This window comes from Melanaphis sacchari, unplaced genomic scaffold (genome assembly GCF_002803265.2).
Source record: "Melanaphis sacchari strain LSU unplaced genomic scaffold, SCAv2.0 Contig19_pilon_pilon, whole genome shotgun sequence".
Classification (NCBI taxonomy): domain Eukaryota; kingdom Metazoa; phylum Arthropoda; class Insecta; order Hemiptera; family Aphididae; genus Melanaphis; species Melanaphis sacchari.
Window position 1 is genome coordinate 223151 of NW_020270975.1, and position 13226 is coordinate 236376.

The 13226-nt window shown below is 28.4% G+C and overlaps 1 protein-coding gene across 3 annotated transcripts in view; it reads left to right on the top strand.

Moving 5' to 3' along the window:
- The first annotated feature begins 880 nt into the window (after nucleotides 1-880).
- LOC112593006 (deoxyribodipyrimidine photo-lyase) overlaps nucleotides 881-13226 on the top strand; it is a 29416-nt gene continuing 17070 nt past the window's right edge. The window contains exons 1-10 of one of the 3 annotated variants that reach the window (XM_025337201.1): nucleotides 881-961; nucleotides 1015-1199; nucleotides 1481-1556; nucleotides 2883-3093; nucleotides 3872-4066; nucleotides 4230-4479; nucleotides 4970-5267; nucleotides 6559-6635; nucleotides 8738-8927; nucleotides 9731-10171. In XM_025337201.1, coding sequence (XP_025192986.1) covers nucleotides 2897-3093; nucleotides 3872-4066; nucleotides 4230-4479; nucleotides 4970-5267; nucleotides 6559-6635; nucleotides 8738-8927; nucleotides 9731-10077 — 1554 coding nt within the window. In that variant the 5' untranslated portion in view covers nucleotides 881-961; nucleotides 1015-1199; nucleotides 1481-1556; nucleotides 2883-2896 and the 3' untranslated portion in view covers nucleotides 10078-10171. Of the gene's footprint in view, nucleotides 962-1014; nucleotides 1200-1480; nucleotides 1569-2882; nucleotides 3094-3871; nucleotides 4067-4229; nucleotides 4480-4969; nucleotides 5268-6558; nucleotides 6636-8737; nucleotides 8928-9730; nucleotides 10172-13226 lie in introns of those variants that run through there. The other 2 variants (XM_025337200.1, XM_025337208.1) reach the window with 2 other exon arrangements.

The window sequence follows — 13226 nt, forward strand, 5'->3', positions numbered from 1 at the left end:
TTTAATTATTGTTGCTACAAACAGATTGTAAATAACACACAATAATAATAAAAAATTAAATCATTTAATTATTTTTTTGTAGTATTACACTTTATAGTACGAGCCTATGTTTAAACTATTCTATTTTAAGTCGATATTTACTCAATTTGACTTATCAATTACTGTAGCTTGCTCAATGATAAAATACATTTTACACATACAGTACAACAAAGTGAAAAAATCAAGTTTTTCTGAAACTGATATAAATATCTTCGGGTTTCTTTATTATTTTGAAAAAAACTGAAAATTCAATACTTTCACCACTCAAAAAAAAAACAAATTTAACCAAATTTGTTACTAGAAACCTTTAGGTACTTTTAGCTGAAGATTTAAGCATTTTTCTGCTCTCAAACGTAATAGTGCACATAGTTAAAAGTATGACATCAACTATTCCACTTAAAGTCTAAAAATTGTAAAATTTTATATGGTTGATTGCTTTCAATATGCTCAAAATGTATAGGCTATTAACATATTTACAAAAATCAGTTTATTGACACTATTTATAATTAGGCCATCTTCTATAAACCTTTGATCCTTATCGTAAATATGACCATTGTGATTGTGTGTGATTTACATTTACGAGAACAAAATACGTACACCTAGTTGTAATGAAAAACTGTACATATTGATTTCTATTGTATTATTTTAATGTTTAAACTGGTTGAGTTTAGGCGTGTTCAATAATTTGGCGTGCTAACTTAATCGTAAACAATATTTTTAAGATGAATTTTATAAGACACTTAATCGGAATATTATCGGCTCAAATTAATTTTTGTCAATATAATAAACTATTTAAAAATTGTCTCATATAATTATTAATTCCATCATATGGACTAAAACTACTATGTAACTAAATATTAGTTATTAGGTATGCATTACGAATATCGTTGAATCCAATTAATATTCTCTCTAGTTTGTGATGGTAATTTAAATTAAATTTTTACTTCAAAATTATTCTCAAATTTAATTATTCAGTTTCAGTTCATACTCTCGAGTATACAAAGCTCTGCAATTAATAAATATTAAACAATTAATTTATTCAGTGAGGATAAGAAGCTTATATTTTTAACGGCCAAAAAATAGAGATAAACACTTTTTGTCAAGTACATATTGAATTAGTATACAATAAACATATTCCACAGCACATCAAATATTTTAAGGTAAGTAAATATAATATGATAAATATTAACGCAGTACCAACCCGTTCTTTAAGTAGTAAAATCATAATTTTTGATTTAATATCCTTCAAATTTTATGGTAGTGAACTACCTAACCTAACCACAGTATTTATATTTTACTATAATGTATATTGTATACACATCGCACTTATACATTGCATATAATAAAAAGTGCATGTCATATTACATTTATTCTGTATTACCACGGAATCCACCTCATTCAATTATTTTTGATAACTTAATTTACAATTATAACCTTTCAGATCGTAACAAGCACGTGTGCCGAAAGCCGATGCAGTATCATTGCCATCTCATAATAGTATTGCTACCAAGTTATCCGTAAAGTGACATGTATTTTATTTACGTTTTAATTTAATACACTTTAAATTGTGCTTAGTATAACTAACTGTCTAGTAAAATTAGACATAATTTTAAGATTAAAATCGTTTATTAGTTTTAAATATTAATTTCTGTTATTAATAAATCATATTAAAGATCGGTAACGTTCTATAATTATGACCACATAACATGAGTATAGGGGCATGTTTATAGAAGTAAAATTATATAAAAGATAGAATAAAATATGACGTACTTAACTTCACGTGTGTTACTTATATATATATATATTATGTTCAATTATTTTTTTGTAGAATTAATTTTTCATTTAAGCTAATATGATCCTACGTCTTCGACTTTTATTTATTTATTTTTTGAGAATCTGAAAATTAAAATAGTTTTTAACATATTTAAATAACAGAATTATTTCAATAATTTAAACTAAATACAAATAATGATTTCAGATAAGTATAACATACGATAATATATAAATAAAATCTGACTTTGCGATGTTGATAAAATCGAGAATTTACATTATTAAATAATATTGTAATGAACTTATAATGTATATACAATATACATACAACGCAGTTTTCCTAAAATGTACATTATACTGTTATAGTGTAAAATCAACGGTTCCTATAGATCTGCGACTTGTTTTTCTCTGAACCATAAACAATCTTTTACTCATATGAATGGAACAGAGAAACTGATACATCAATTACATTTTAAAATATCTTAATGTAAATTAATCACTTCTATTGAAAATGATGTGGTCATACGGTTTACAACTCAGGGATTTTAGCTAAGTGAAATATAAATAAAGCCCAAACATCTCGATCCAAATGACTTCGACAACTAATCAAAGCTTCCTTCTATGTCTGAAACAATACACTCCATTATGAACTCTCTATTTCAATTTTTAACACTGTAAAACGTAACCAATACTCAATATATACGCCTCCACTCAAACTTAAACAACTATCGCAATCCTCTAAATTAAAATTTATCTGTTTTGAACATCTTTGGTGACTCTAGAAGACGTTTAAAACATAAATGATACTAAAACCTTCTAAATGATCAAAAATTGTTCGTTATCGTGAAGTTTCATTACTAGACTGACAGAAGTTATATTTTGTAAGAGTGTAGTAAAGGTGATGGGGTGGCAAGAAGTTACATCATGTAAATAAATTAGTCAGAAACAAATTTTTGGTGTCATCAGAATACCTCTACACTTTGTTTATAAGTTAAGCACTATCTATAAATATCGACATGAAAAATTTATGATTTTAATCACCTACAGATCATTACATAATTTATTTTTAACAGTAAATCGTGAAAACATGTGGCTTCCGATTTTTACGACGCTTTTAGCTGTATTGGCAATTGCTTCAATTATATTAAGCATTAAAGGCAGAAGACGCAGAATATTAGGTAATCTAATACCTGGCCCGAAAGGATCATTTCTAGTAGGTTTATTACCGTTGGCCTTACAAGAAGCAGAACAAAAAATCAAAAGCGCTCAAGACTTATACAGAATGTGAGTTCCATACTTTTACTATAACGTATAGAAATAAAACAACTTATATAATATAGTAAACTATACTCTAATGTATTATTATCAATTATGCATAACAGTCTATTGAAACATAATTTTTTAGTAAATTTTTAATTATTATTATTTGTTGTACTCAAATTTATTGAGCAATCGACCATATAAATGAGAAATATTCTACAAAAAACTTATATTTGAAATTTTCAAAATCACATAAATAATGGATAGGTCCTATTAAATATCTATTAGATTATTTCACATTTTACATTCTGATTGGGTGGAAATTTTAAAATATAGATTATTTATAATGTAAAAATAAAAATGTTTAAATTAAAATTGAATACACCCATAACGGTCATAACAGTGGCTTACTCGACACTTTAAGTACAACAGAGCATTACCCACTTTCCCACCATTTTATAGCTTAAAATAATAAATAAACATGAATTTTCCTTCTGAAAATGTTCATTTTTTTCTTTTTACTATAAAACTTCAAATTGAAAACATTCTTTGTGCAAACAATGCTTTTATAAATGATAAGTATTCATGTATTGTCGTTTGAAATTTAAATATACCTGCTTCTTGCATTAAAACTTTTTATTAATAGGTGCCGATAAAATATTACAATTATAACAGTTATTAAAAATGTATAATAATTTTATGTAATATTATATATCATATTTATGGTTTTAGTCATAAGAATTCGCGAATAATTCCTAATTAACCAAATAACTTACCTATTTAAGTTGTGATATTGTTTTAGATACGAAAAATCATTATTTAAAGGTTGGTTGTTAAATAATTTATACATTGTTCTTACACGACCCGAAGATATTGAATTTGTTCTTACCAGTCCAAAATTTCTAAGAAAATCCAAAGAATATAATGTCTTGCAACAATCTATTATGGGACAAGGGATATTTACGACTGACGATATAAAGAAATGGAAAGTAAACAGGTATGATAAATCATATTAAATCATTAAATTATTTTTATGAATGTAATTATACCTAGATGGTTAGATGTTATTATAATGAGTGCTAGTTTCCAAAATCTATTTGTAAATCAAATCTATGTTGCACGTTAGTTTAAAAAATGATAATAATTGTTTAATGTTTCAGAAAATTGTTAGCTAAAGGGTTTGGTTTTACACTATTAAAAGGATTTATACCGATATTTTACGAAGAAGCACTCGTCCTTGCTGAAATACTCCGAGACAATAGTGATTCAAAATCGAAAGAATGTGACATCAGTGTTCCTATCAGTATGGCAACGATGGAAATGATCGGAAAAACGGCTTTAGGTGTGACGTTCAACGCTCAAAAAGGCGGTAAAAATCGATTTGTCGAAAATTTATTTACAGCGATGCACGTATGTTAATAATAATATATAATTAAATATTCGCAATTTTACCGTAATATATATACATCAAAATTTTGCTTTTATTACGTAAAAATATCAAAAATAATTAATAATTAACTTTTAATTATTTGGGAATTCAATACACTTAATAGGTAGACAGCAGTAAACATGATCATGTTCATAATCATGATAATACAAACATATTTATAGTTCCATTTATAATCCACTTAACACTATACCATTTTATATGATATAAAAAAAATTCTAAAATTATGTCAAATTATACTAAAAATGTTATACCTAAAGTTCGATGAGAGATATAAACACCATTTCTTATTTAGTATCTAATTTAATTCAATAAATTCAAGTAATAAAGAAATAAATCTATTCAGTTTACTCTTTTGATAATTTATTTGTTTTGTTCCTTTTACATGTGGTTAATTTGTTCGGTTTTTTTGGTACCTATACAAATATTTTAATGTATCTATTATAATTTCAGGCCTGGGAATATAGAATAACGCATCCGTGGTACTTGAGCAGTACATTATTCCAATTTTCGTCAGTTAAAAAAAAACACGATCGTAGCCAAACAATTATCTACGAGTTCACCGACGAAATAATCAAAGCAAAAATCGTTGAGTTAAATAAATCAGGAAGTAAAAATGACATGAACAAAGACTTTGACGATAACAAAGACATTGGAAGAAATACGGAAACTCTCACTAAAATTTTTCTGGAAAACTCTCATGAAATGTCTCTCGAGCAAATACGAGATGAACTAGTAACAGTCATGATCGGTAAGTAGTAAATACCTATATAATACCAGTACATCAAAGTTTGGACTGGGCCACTATTCCACTGGGCAACTATGTCTTGTATAATTTTTACGTGTTACTCGTGCCGTTACATAATAATCTAACATATATATATATATATGTCGCATCCACATAGTAAAACCATTCATTTCATGAACTAGATATCCAGATAGTGAAATTCGAGCAGATCGTGAATTTTGACAAAAATACATCATATGGACATCCATTTTATGAAATGGACAATACCTATATCGTGTACTTTGTGTAATTATTATTTTATTATATAATGGTTCATAAACTATCATTATACATTTATATGTATATTATATTTTATTACCTATATAAACAATTATATTTTAACAAAAATATTTTTATTTTATTTTTCACGATTGATTATTGACATTGAGTGTTACCTATTTATTATGAAATAATAAATAGATACACGTATAAACTGCAAACACAATAGTAACTGTGTTATACACAAACACTCACTAAATGTTATTTTTTGAACAACTTAGGAGTTACATAGGTATCCGTCAACTGTCATCCAAATATCCGATAAAGAAACATTCATATGATATCGGATGTGGAATTACCGAAATTAAATTTGATATCTCTCTAATAGCCTCATATAATAGAGATCACGGATAAAGCATTATTATCTTTATTGATATTGAAAAGTATGCTTTGTAACAGTCAATGTCATAATCAATCGTGAAAAATAAAATAAAAATATTTTTGTTAAAATATAATTATTTATATAATAAAATATAATGTACAAATAAATGAATAATGATAGTTTATGAACCATTATATAATAAAATAATAATTACACAAAGTACACGATATAGGTATTGTCCATTTCACGAAACGGACATCCATATAATGTATTTTCATCAACATTTACGATCTGGACGAATTTCACTATCTGAATATCCAGTTCATGAAATGAGTGATTTCACTATGTGGATGCGACAATATATATATATTATTATTATTACTGTGTTGAAAAAATATTTTTATGGACAGCCTAAAGTAATATTTTCATAACTTTGCTTCGGTGAAGACGAATGCTTCGTTATAATCATCGGTTATTACTCACTGTTCTAAAATTGTATTTTTTAATACAAGTTTAAAATATACATTTAAATATGAGTAGTTAATACCTAATTAAAAAATAAATTGTAGTACACGAAAATATAAATATCGCAAAGACGTCAACGTTCTTTTAATATACATATTATACATAATTTATATGTGAAATATATTACAGGAGGACAAGAAACAACTGCTTTGGTGAACGCTTGTGTGATTTTTATGTTGGCTCATCATCAAGACGTACAAAATAAGGTAAATACGTATTCATATATATATACAGTGAAACCAATGTTAGTTTCAAATGGTACTGCATAAAAATAAAACTTTAGATTGAAAATACCAGTGAACAGTGAATTTTTTACACTAAAATGCATGTACCCTTATATCTATAACGTGTATACTTATAAATTACGGACTATCACCATCCGCATAGGCGTAAATTGAGGAAGGGAAGCTTAGGGAGACTTAGTCCCCCTCCAAAATGTGTTTAACTCTCTATATTTTTTTTAAGTTTTTCATCAAAGAAAATTATAAAATGTACTATGTAGTTCCTAAACTGGATATCCGATAGGTATGTATTATGTGAACGTTTAAGATTCATGCATCATGCATGAATTTTATATTGTAAATTTTTAATAAAATTAGAACGATTGAGCTTCGTTAATATTATATAACAACGACTTTTTCAATCTACATTTTAAACAAAGTACTTATTTTATTAATCATTATAAAGTAAATATAGCGATAATATTTTATGAAAATCATATACTTTATATATTGATTAATATCTAATTTTATATTTAATATTTATTTAGAACTTGTTAAGTATTTCTGTTAATTCATCGAAAGCTGAAATGGCTGTCGCTAAAAATTGTATAATCTAAATATATGGTACTTCGAAAGAATTAACAGCAGATAATTTGAAACTCATTTTTAAAGCTGTAAATTTAATACACTAAAAAACTTTAAAAATGTCAAAAAAAAATGAAAATAATATGCACTTAAAATGCAAAATATTCAATATAAAATTCCAAAAATTATAGTATTAAATACACTTAAAATAGTTTTTGATTTAATTTGCATTTTATATGATACTATTCACCTAAAATATTTTTAAAATTTTTTTTTTATGTATTTGTTTTGTTAATAATTAGGTTTTTAAAAATGTTAATTGACGGAATTTAATTAAAAATACCGGGAAATGAACTAAAAAAGGAAAATATGACCTAAAAATACAAAAAAAATTACCTAAAAAATTAAAAACGTCAAAAAAATGCAAAGTTTCATAAATGGATTCGTTATTACATAATTCAAATTATGAACTTACAAAGCTACATTTCACAGTCACCAAAAAAAAAAAAAAAAAATGCACTTTCCTAGAAATTTACAGTCCTACTTATTTTACATTAAAATATTTACCCAAACTTGTTTTATTTGTATAAAATAGCTTTAACATTACGAATTAGTTTCTCCGCGTGTGAGAGAACTGAGAAGTTTCTCTGCTATGCGCCGGATAAAAACATGGTGTCAAACATTTATGCCACAAGATAGATTCAATCAGGTGTCTATCTTGTACATAGAAAAAAGCGATACCAAAAATATTAACAGAGAAACTATTCTTAAGAATTTTGCAGATGAACATAAATAAATAATGTTAAATTAGGTAATATAGAAAATATATCTATATTTAATAATTAATAAATATATTAAAATATGCTTCTGTTAAATCAATAATTTTGAAGTATTTATATACATCTTCTAAAATAAATGTTACAATAAAATTGTAAAAATTATACTTAGGGAGTGCAGGGGCGAAGCCTTCCGCGGACCTGTTCTATTTTTATAATTTTAGCCCCCCCCCCCCCCCCATCTAACAAGCCAAATTTACACCTATGATCATCCGCCACGAAAGTTCGAAACCATTTATACTAAAATTAGGTATTACAACCGCGATACTTACACATAGTAATCGACGCCACTGTATATTTATATATGTATATATATTTAAAAAGTGCCATGTATATACTGTATATAATAACTAGTGAGTAAGGGCCGTAGGGACGTGCTTGAACTTTTAAAAACGTTGTTCTTAAAATAATTAATACATAGATAATTGATTATAAACTCATATCGAAAACATCTAAAATTTGAAGGAAAACCGTGTATATGATTATACGATATATAACACCCAACTTTGGTATACGCGTGTATCGTAAACTAGTAAGTTCACCCCACCACCCGATTAGGTAACTTATAACAACCTAGTTACACCCGTGGACATCTGACATGAGATGCACGTGTTAATTGCGCACAAATTCACAAACACGTTCGTTTGTTATATATGTATGAAACAGGTGTTCAAGGAACTGGAATCGATATTTTCGAACGGAGATCGTAACAGAATGGTCACATACAATGATTTGCTTCAGATGGAGTACCTCGAACGAGTGATCAAAGAAACGCTCCGACTTTTTCCTCCGCTACCCGTGTTTGGCAGAGACCTGGCCGAAGACACGATGATTGGGGATTACCTTTGTCCAGCCGGTATGCCATATTATATACGTTTTAATAAGTGACGGTATCGATATAATACGTATTATACGCTGCTGCATCTTTTACAGGGTGTAATGTTATTTGTAAACTGTATTACAAATTATATATATATATTTTTTTAGAAGAGTCCTATTGCATAGAATATAGATAAACACACTGCAGTTCAAACTATTCGGATAGACTTTATACACTGGGCTTAGCTTAATTATATCGACCCTTAATTCTTAAACGATTTTCTGTATACGATGAAAACCCGTTTATATTCAATTACACATTGAAAGATAACTTAACTTTTCGTCTGTAGTATATTCATTTAAAAAACTCGTATAGATAACGTTGAACAAATAAAGATATTTAAAAAAAAATAATATCGTTTTTAATCGAATTCCCGCCACTTTGACGATTATCAACCCGGAGCTGAGGGGGATACCAAAATAATAAATATCATACTCATATGTATTTTTTGCCAACGTTTAAAAAGGGTTTGATTTTTTTCAACAAAATAGTAATTTCAAAAACTAATTTTATCATAAGACCGATTACCGCGAACGGGTTTAAAATTATTTTACTAGAAAAAACCGCCACTTTAATATGTGTGTAATGACTAAGAACTAAATAAATTGCAGTCAAACGATTTATGTCAGAATTATTTTTTGGTAGAAACAAAAATCGAATCTGTTATTAAATTTCGGATAGAAACCGCGTCATACAAAAGTCGATGCGTGGATAAACGAAAAATACGTTAATTTTACAGTAAAAGATTAATATATCACTTTACATATGTGTTTTCTAAGGCGTCACACTGATCATCTGCCCGCTGTTCTTGCATTCGAGTCCACAGTACTACGGTGACACGACCCACGGACCGGAGACGTTCAATCCAGATAACTTTTTGCCGGAAGCCTATCGCAAGCGACATCCGTACGCATACATCCCGTTCAGCACCGGACCCCGGAACTGCGTTGGTATCAAGTACGCGATGCTCCAGATGAAGACGGTCATATCCACGTTGGTTCGTCATCACAGGTTCCTGCCGTCCGACAGGTGCCCGACGCCGGATCGACTGCGACTTATGTTCTTGACCACGCTCAAACTGGCTGACGGCTGTTACGTCAAAGTCGAGCCACGGGGACCAGAATAACCTACAGACACTGTAAGATATTGTAGATGGCTGCCATATTTTACAACTATAGTATATATAATACCGGTTGAAAACATATTATTATTATTATTATTATTATTGGTATTACTATTATTATTATTATTATTATTATTATTATTATTATTGGTATTACTATTATTATTATTATTGTTATTGTCATTATTATTATTATTATTATTTTTATTATGTTTTATACCTATATGAAATAATAAACTTATAACTTATGTCAAAGGTCTGTTGGACTGATCGTATTAAGACAATAATTAGTAATTACGCGTATTAAACGCGTTGCACATGATACATTTTAGAACACATAACATAAAAACCAACGATTTTTATTAGTTTTTTGTGACTATTATATAATTATCTTTCATTCTTTTATAATATATCAGTACTGCAAAGTACAAATGCATACTAATGATCATGTGGGTATAATGGGTTATTATATAACTATAATATCTATTAATTTAATAACAGACAAATAGATATAAAAAAACTACAAATAAAGTATAAGAGTGGAAACAACGATTATCGTGGTAAATATGAAATTAAGATGATCTATAAATGATAAAATTATATAATTTTTTTCTAATAAAAATAAAATAATCTATTAAAATTATTAATACGTAGTTAGCCATTAAATCGAACGTATTTCTGTTATTAATTGTATTTTATGATTATGAGCATTTTTTTTAATTTAGTATTACACATACTCATTATTCGCTTAAAAACCAAATATCATAAAATACAATCGGAGATAACAGGCAAGGGCGTCCATATGGAGGAGGGCAAGGGAGATACATGCCCCCTCCCCGGAAAATGTTGAGAAATTGTTTATGCAAGATCTACAATGAGTGAAGATAGACTTGATAGATTATGCATAATAAGCATACATAGGGAAAAAGTTGATGATAAAACGAATGAATACATAGAAGAAGTAATAAATATATTTGGTATTAAAAAAAGAAATTTACAATTTTTATTTGTAAGTTAATATTTTAATAAATTTATTTTATTAATCAAATTAAAATTCAATAAATTACTTTTATGGTTAATTAATTAAATAAATATTTTTTCATAATCTTCCAGTTTGAAATATAAAATATAATAGTATAATGTTAAATGTTAAATTGTAAACCCTTTCCTATCTCATGGACATAATTACAATTTTATCCCCCTTTGAGAATTTTTTTATGGGCGTCCTTGGTAACAGATAATATAACCTTTAAGTTTGATAATTTATCAATTCGCTTTAGTTTTAAAATTAACAATACAAAATTGGTTAAACTAAAAGAAAATTTTAGCTTTGTTGTTTAAAAGACGGAAATAAGATGCGGTGTAACATCACTAACAAATTTATTGTTTCTCCGTGTAATTTTAACTTGGCAAGTGGAAAGGGTATTGCCTGTATTATAAAATAAGCTAGTAAATTTAGAGAGCTACGTGCTTTTTATTAGCAAAAAAAGTTGTAATATTTTAATTATTATCAATGTGTATTCTTATGAAACTTGTCAATATCCATTTCTAAGTTTATTTTTATTTTACATACATTTAAGGGGGGGAGGTTGTCGTATGAACACCAAAACTAAACTTACATGATTACGGAAGCGTTGTATATTATATCCCAAAAAAAATATATCAAAATTCTTTATTGATATTAAGTAATTTATTCTAGTCAATTTTTATAATATTAGTTTGGTGACTGAAAGAGGAATTAGAAAAAGAGAGTATTATCTAAATTTCAAAACTTGACTTGCATATTTAATGGAACGGTGGGCTTTAATATTAATGTTTATTGCTGATAAAAATCGAACCTAAAAGTAATAAAGAAATTATTTAAATTAATTTACATTGAATAATACATTGAGTTAAGCTATAAAGAATTCAAATTTGTTTTTTACACGCTGTATTAAGAAATTGCATTTAATGTTTCTGTTTTTATTAATTTTGGCTGATCTTATTCTTTGTTCTTGATATTAATAAATGTTGATAGGTAATCTAATTCTTTAAGATTCGAGACAATCAGTGTGGACGATGGCAGAATTCACAGCAATTCGGTTTGACCGATGGCCGATCTATAGTGACGGTGACAGTCACAGATATGAAGCTGATTTTCGGGTCGATTAAAAAATCACATTTCTGGCTTCACAAAATCGTCGCTTTTTCACAAAAACAATAAAATAAATATAATATACATATAAATTGAAAAAAATTCAATAAATTAGCAATTTCAGTAATTAGCACAAAGTATTTTTTAAATTATTTAAAATCTAGAAAAATTTTAAAATAAAATCTTAAAATAGGTACCAAGTAGTTTCAATTTTTTATTTTGTATAAACAACCTTCAAAATTAATTGTTGAGGAATTTTTATTGTATCGAAAGGTAACCACAGACACAAAAATAATCACATAAAAAATACTCCAACATGCTTTAAAGTCTACTTTAAAACTCATTTATAAACCACTCATAACTTAAAACTTAAAAAAATATGATAACGATAATAAATCGGAACGACTACGTAATTAAATTATGTATATATGTAAAAACAATATTTTCAAAAAATTTAAAACTTTTCGAAATAATGAGTGTGCAGTATACGGACACTCGAAATGGGCCCCACCCCCGGGTAGTAGTTCTGCTGAGCCATACTATGAATATTAGTAATATTATTATAACAACCATACGCGCAATCTTTAACGAGTTTCGTCACGGATCACGTTTTTGCAGTTGTTCTTCTTGTGGCCTCGGCGTAAGACGGACTTGCAAATCTTTTGAACGGATGCAATTTTCGTCTTGAATTTTTTCAGCAACCGCAAACGCCGACTGGATTCGCGCGGGCCGCTGAGGCCGAGGTCTTCGGACGACGGGGCAACCGCATCCGAACTCAGGTCCGCGTCGTCTACCGCCGCGACCGCGTGCAGCAGACCGATCGCCCTAGAGGACGTCCGCGGTTGATCCTGCGGCGGCACGTCGTCCGCACTGATCGTCTGCACGTACGTACTGATGAAACCGTCGTCCCACCAGTGGTGACGGTGACTGGCGGCCACCCGGCGGTCGATCCTGCCGGCCAGCAGCTTGGACGGCGCGTCGGACGCGCGCGCGGGCTCCGCGTACGGCCGCGGCGCGT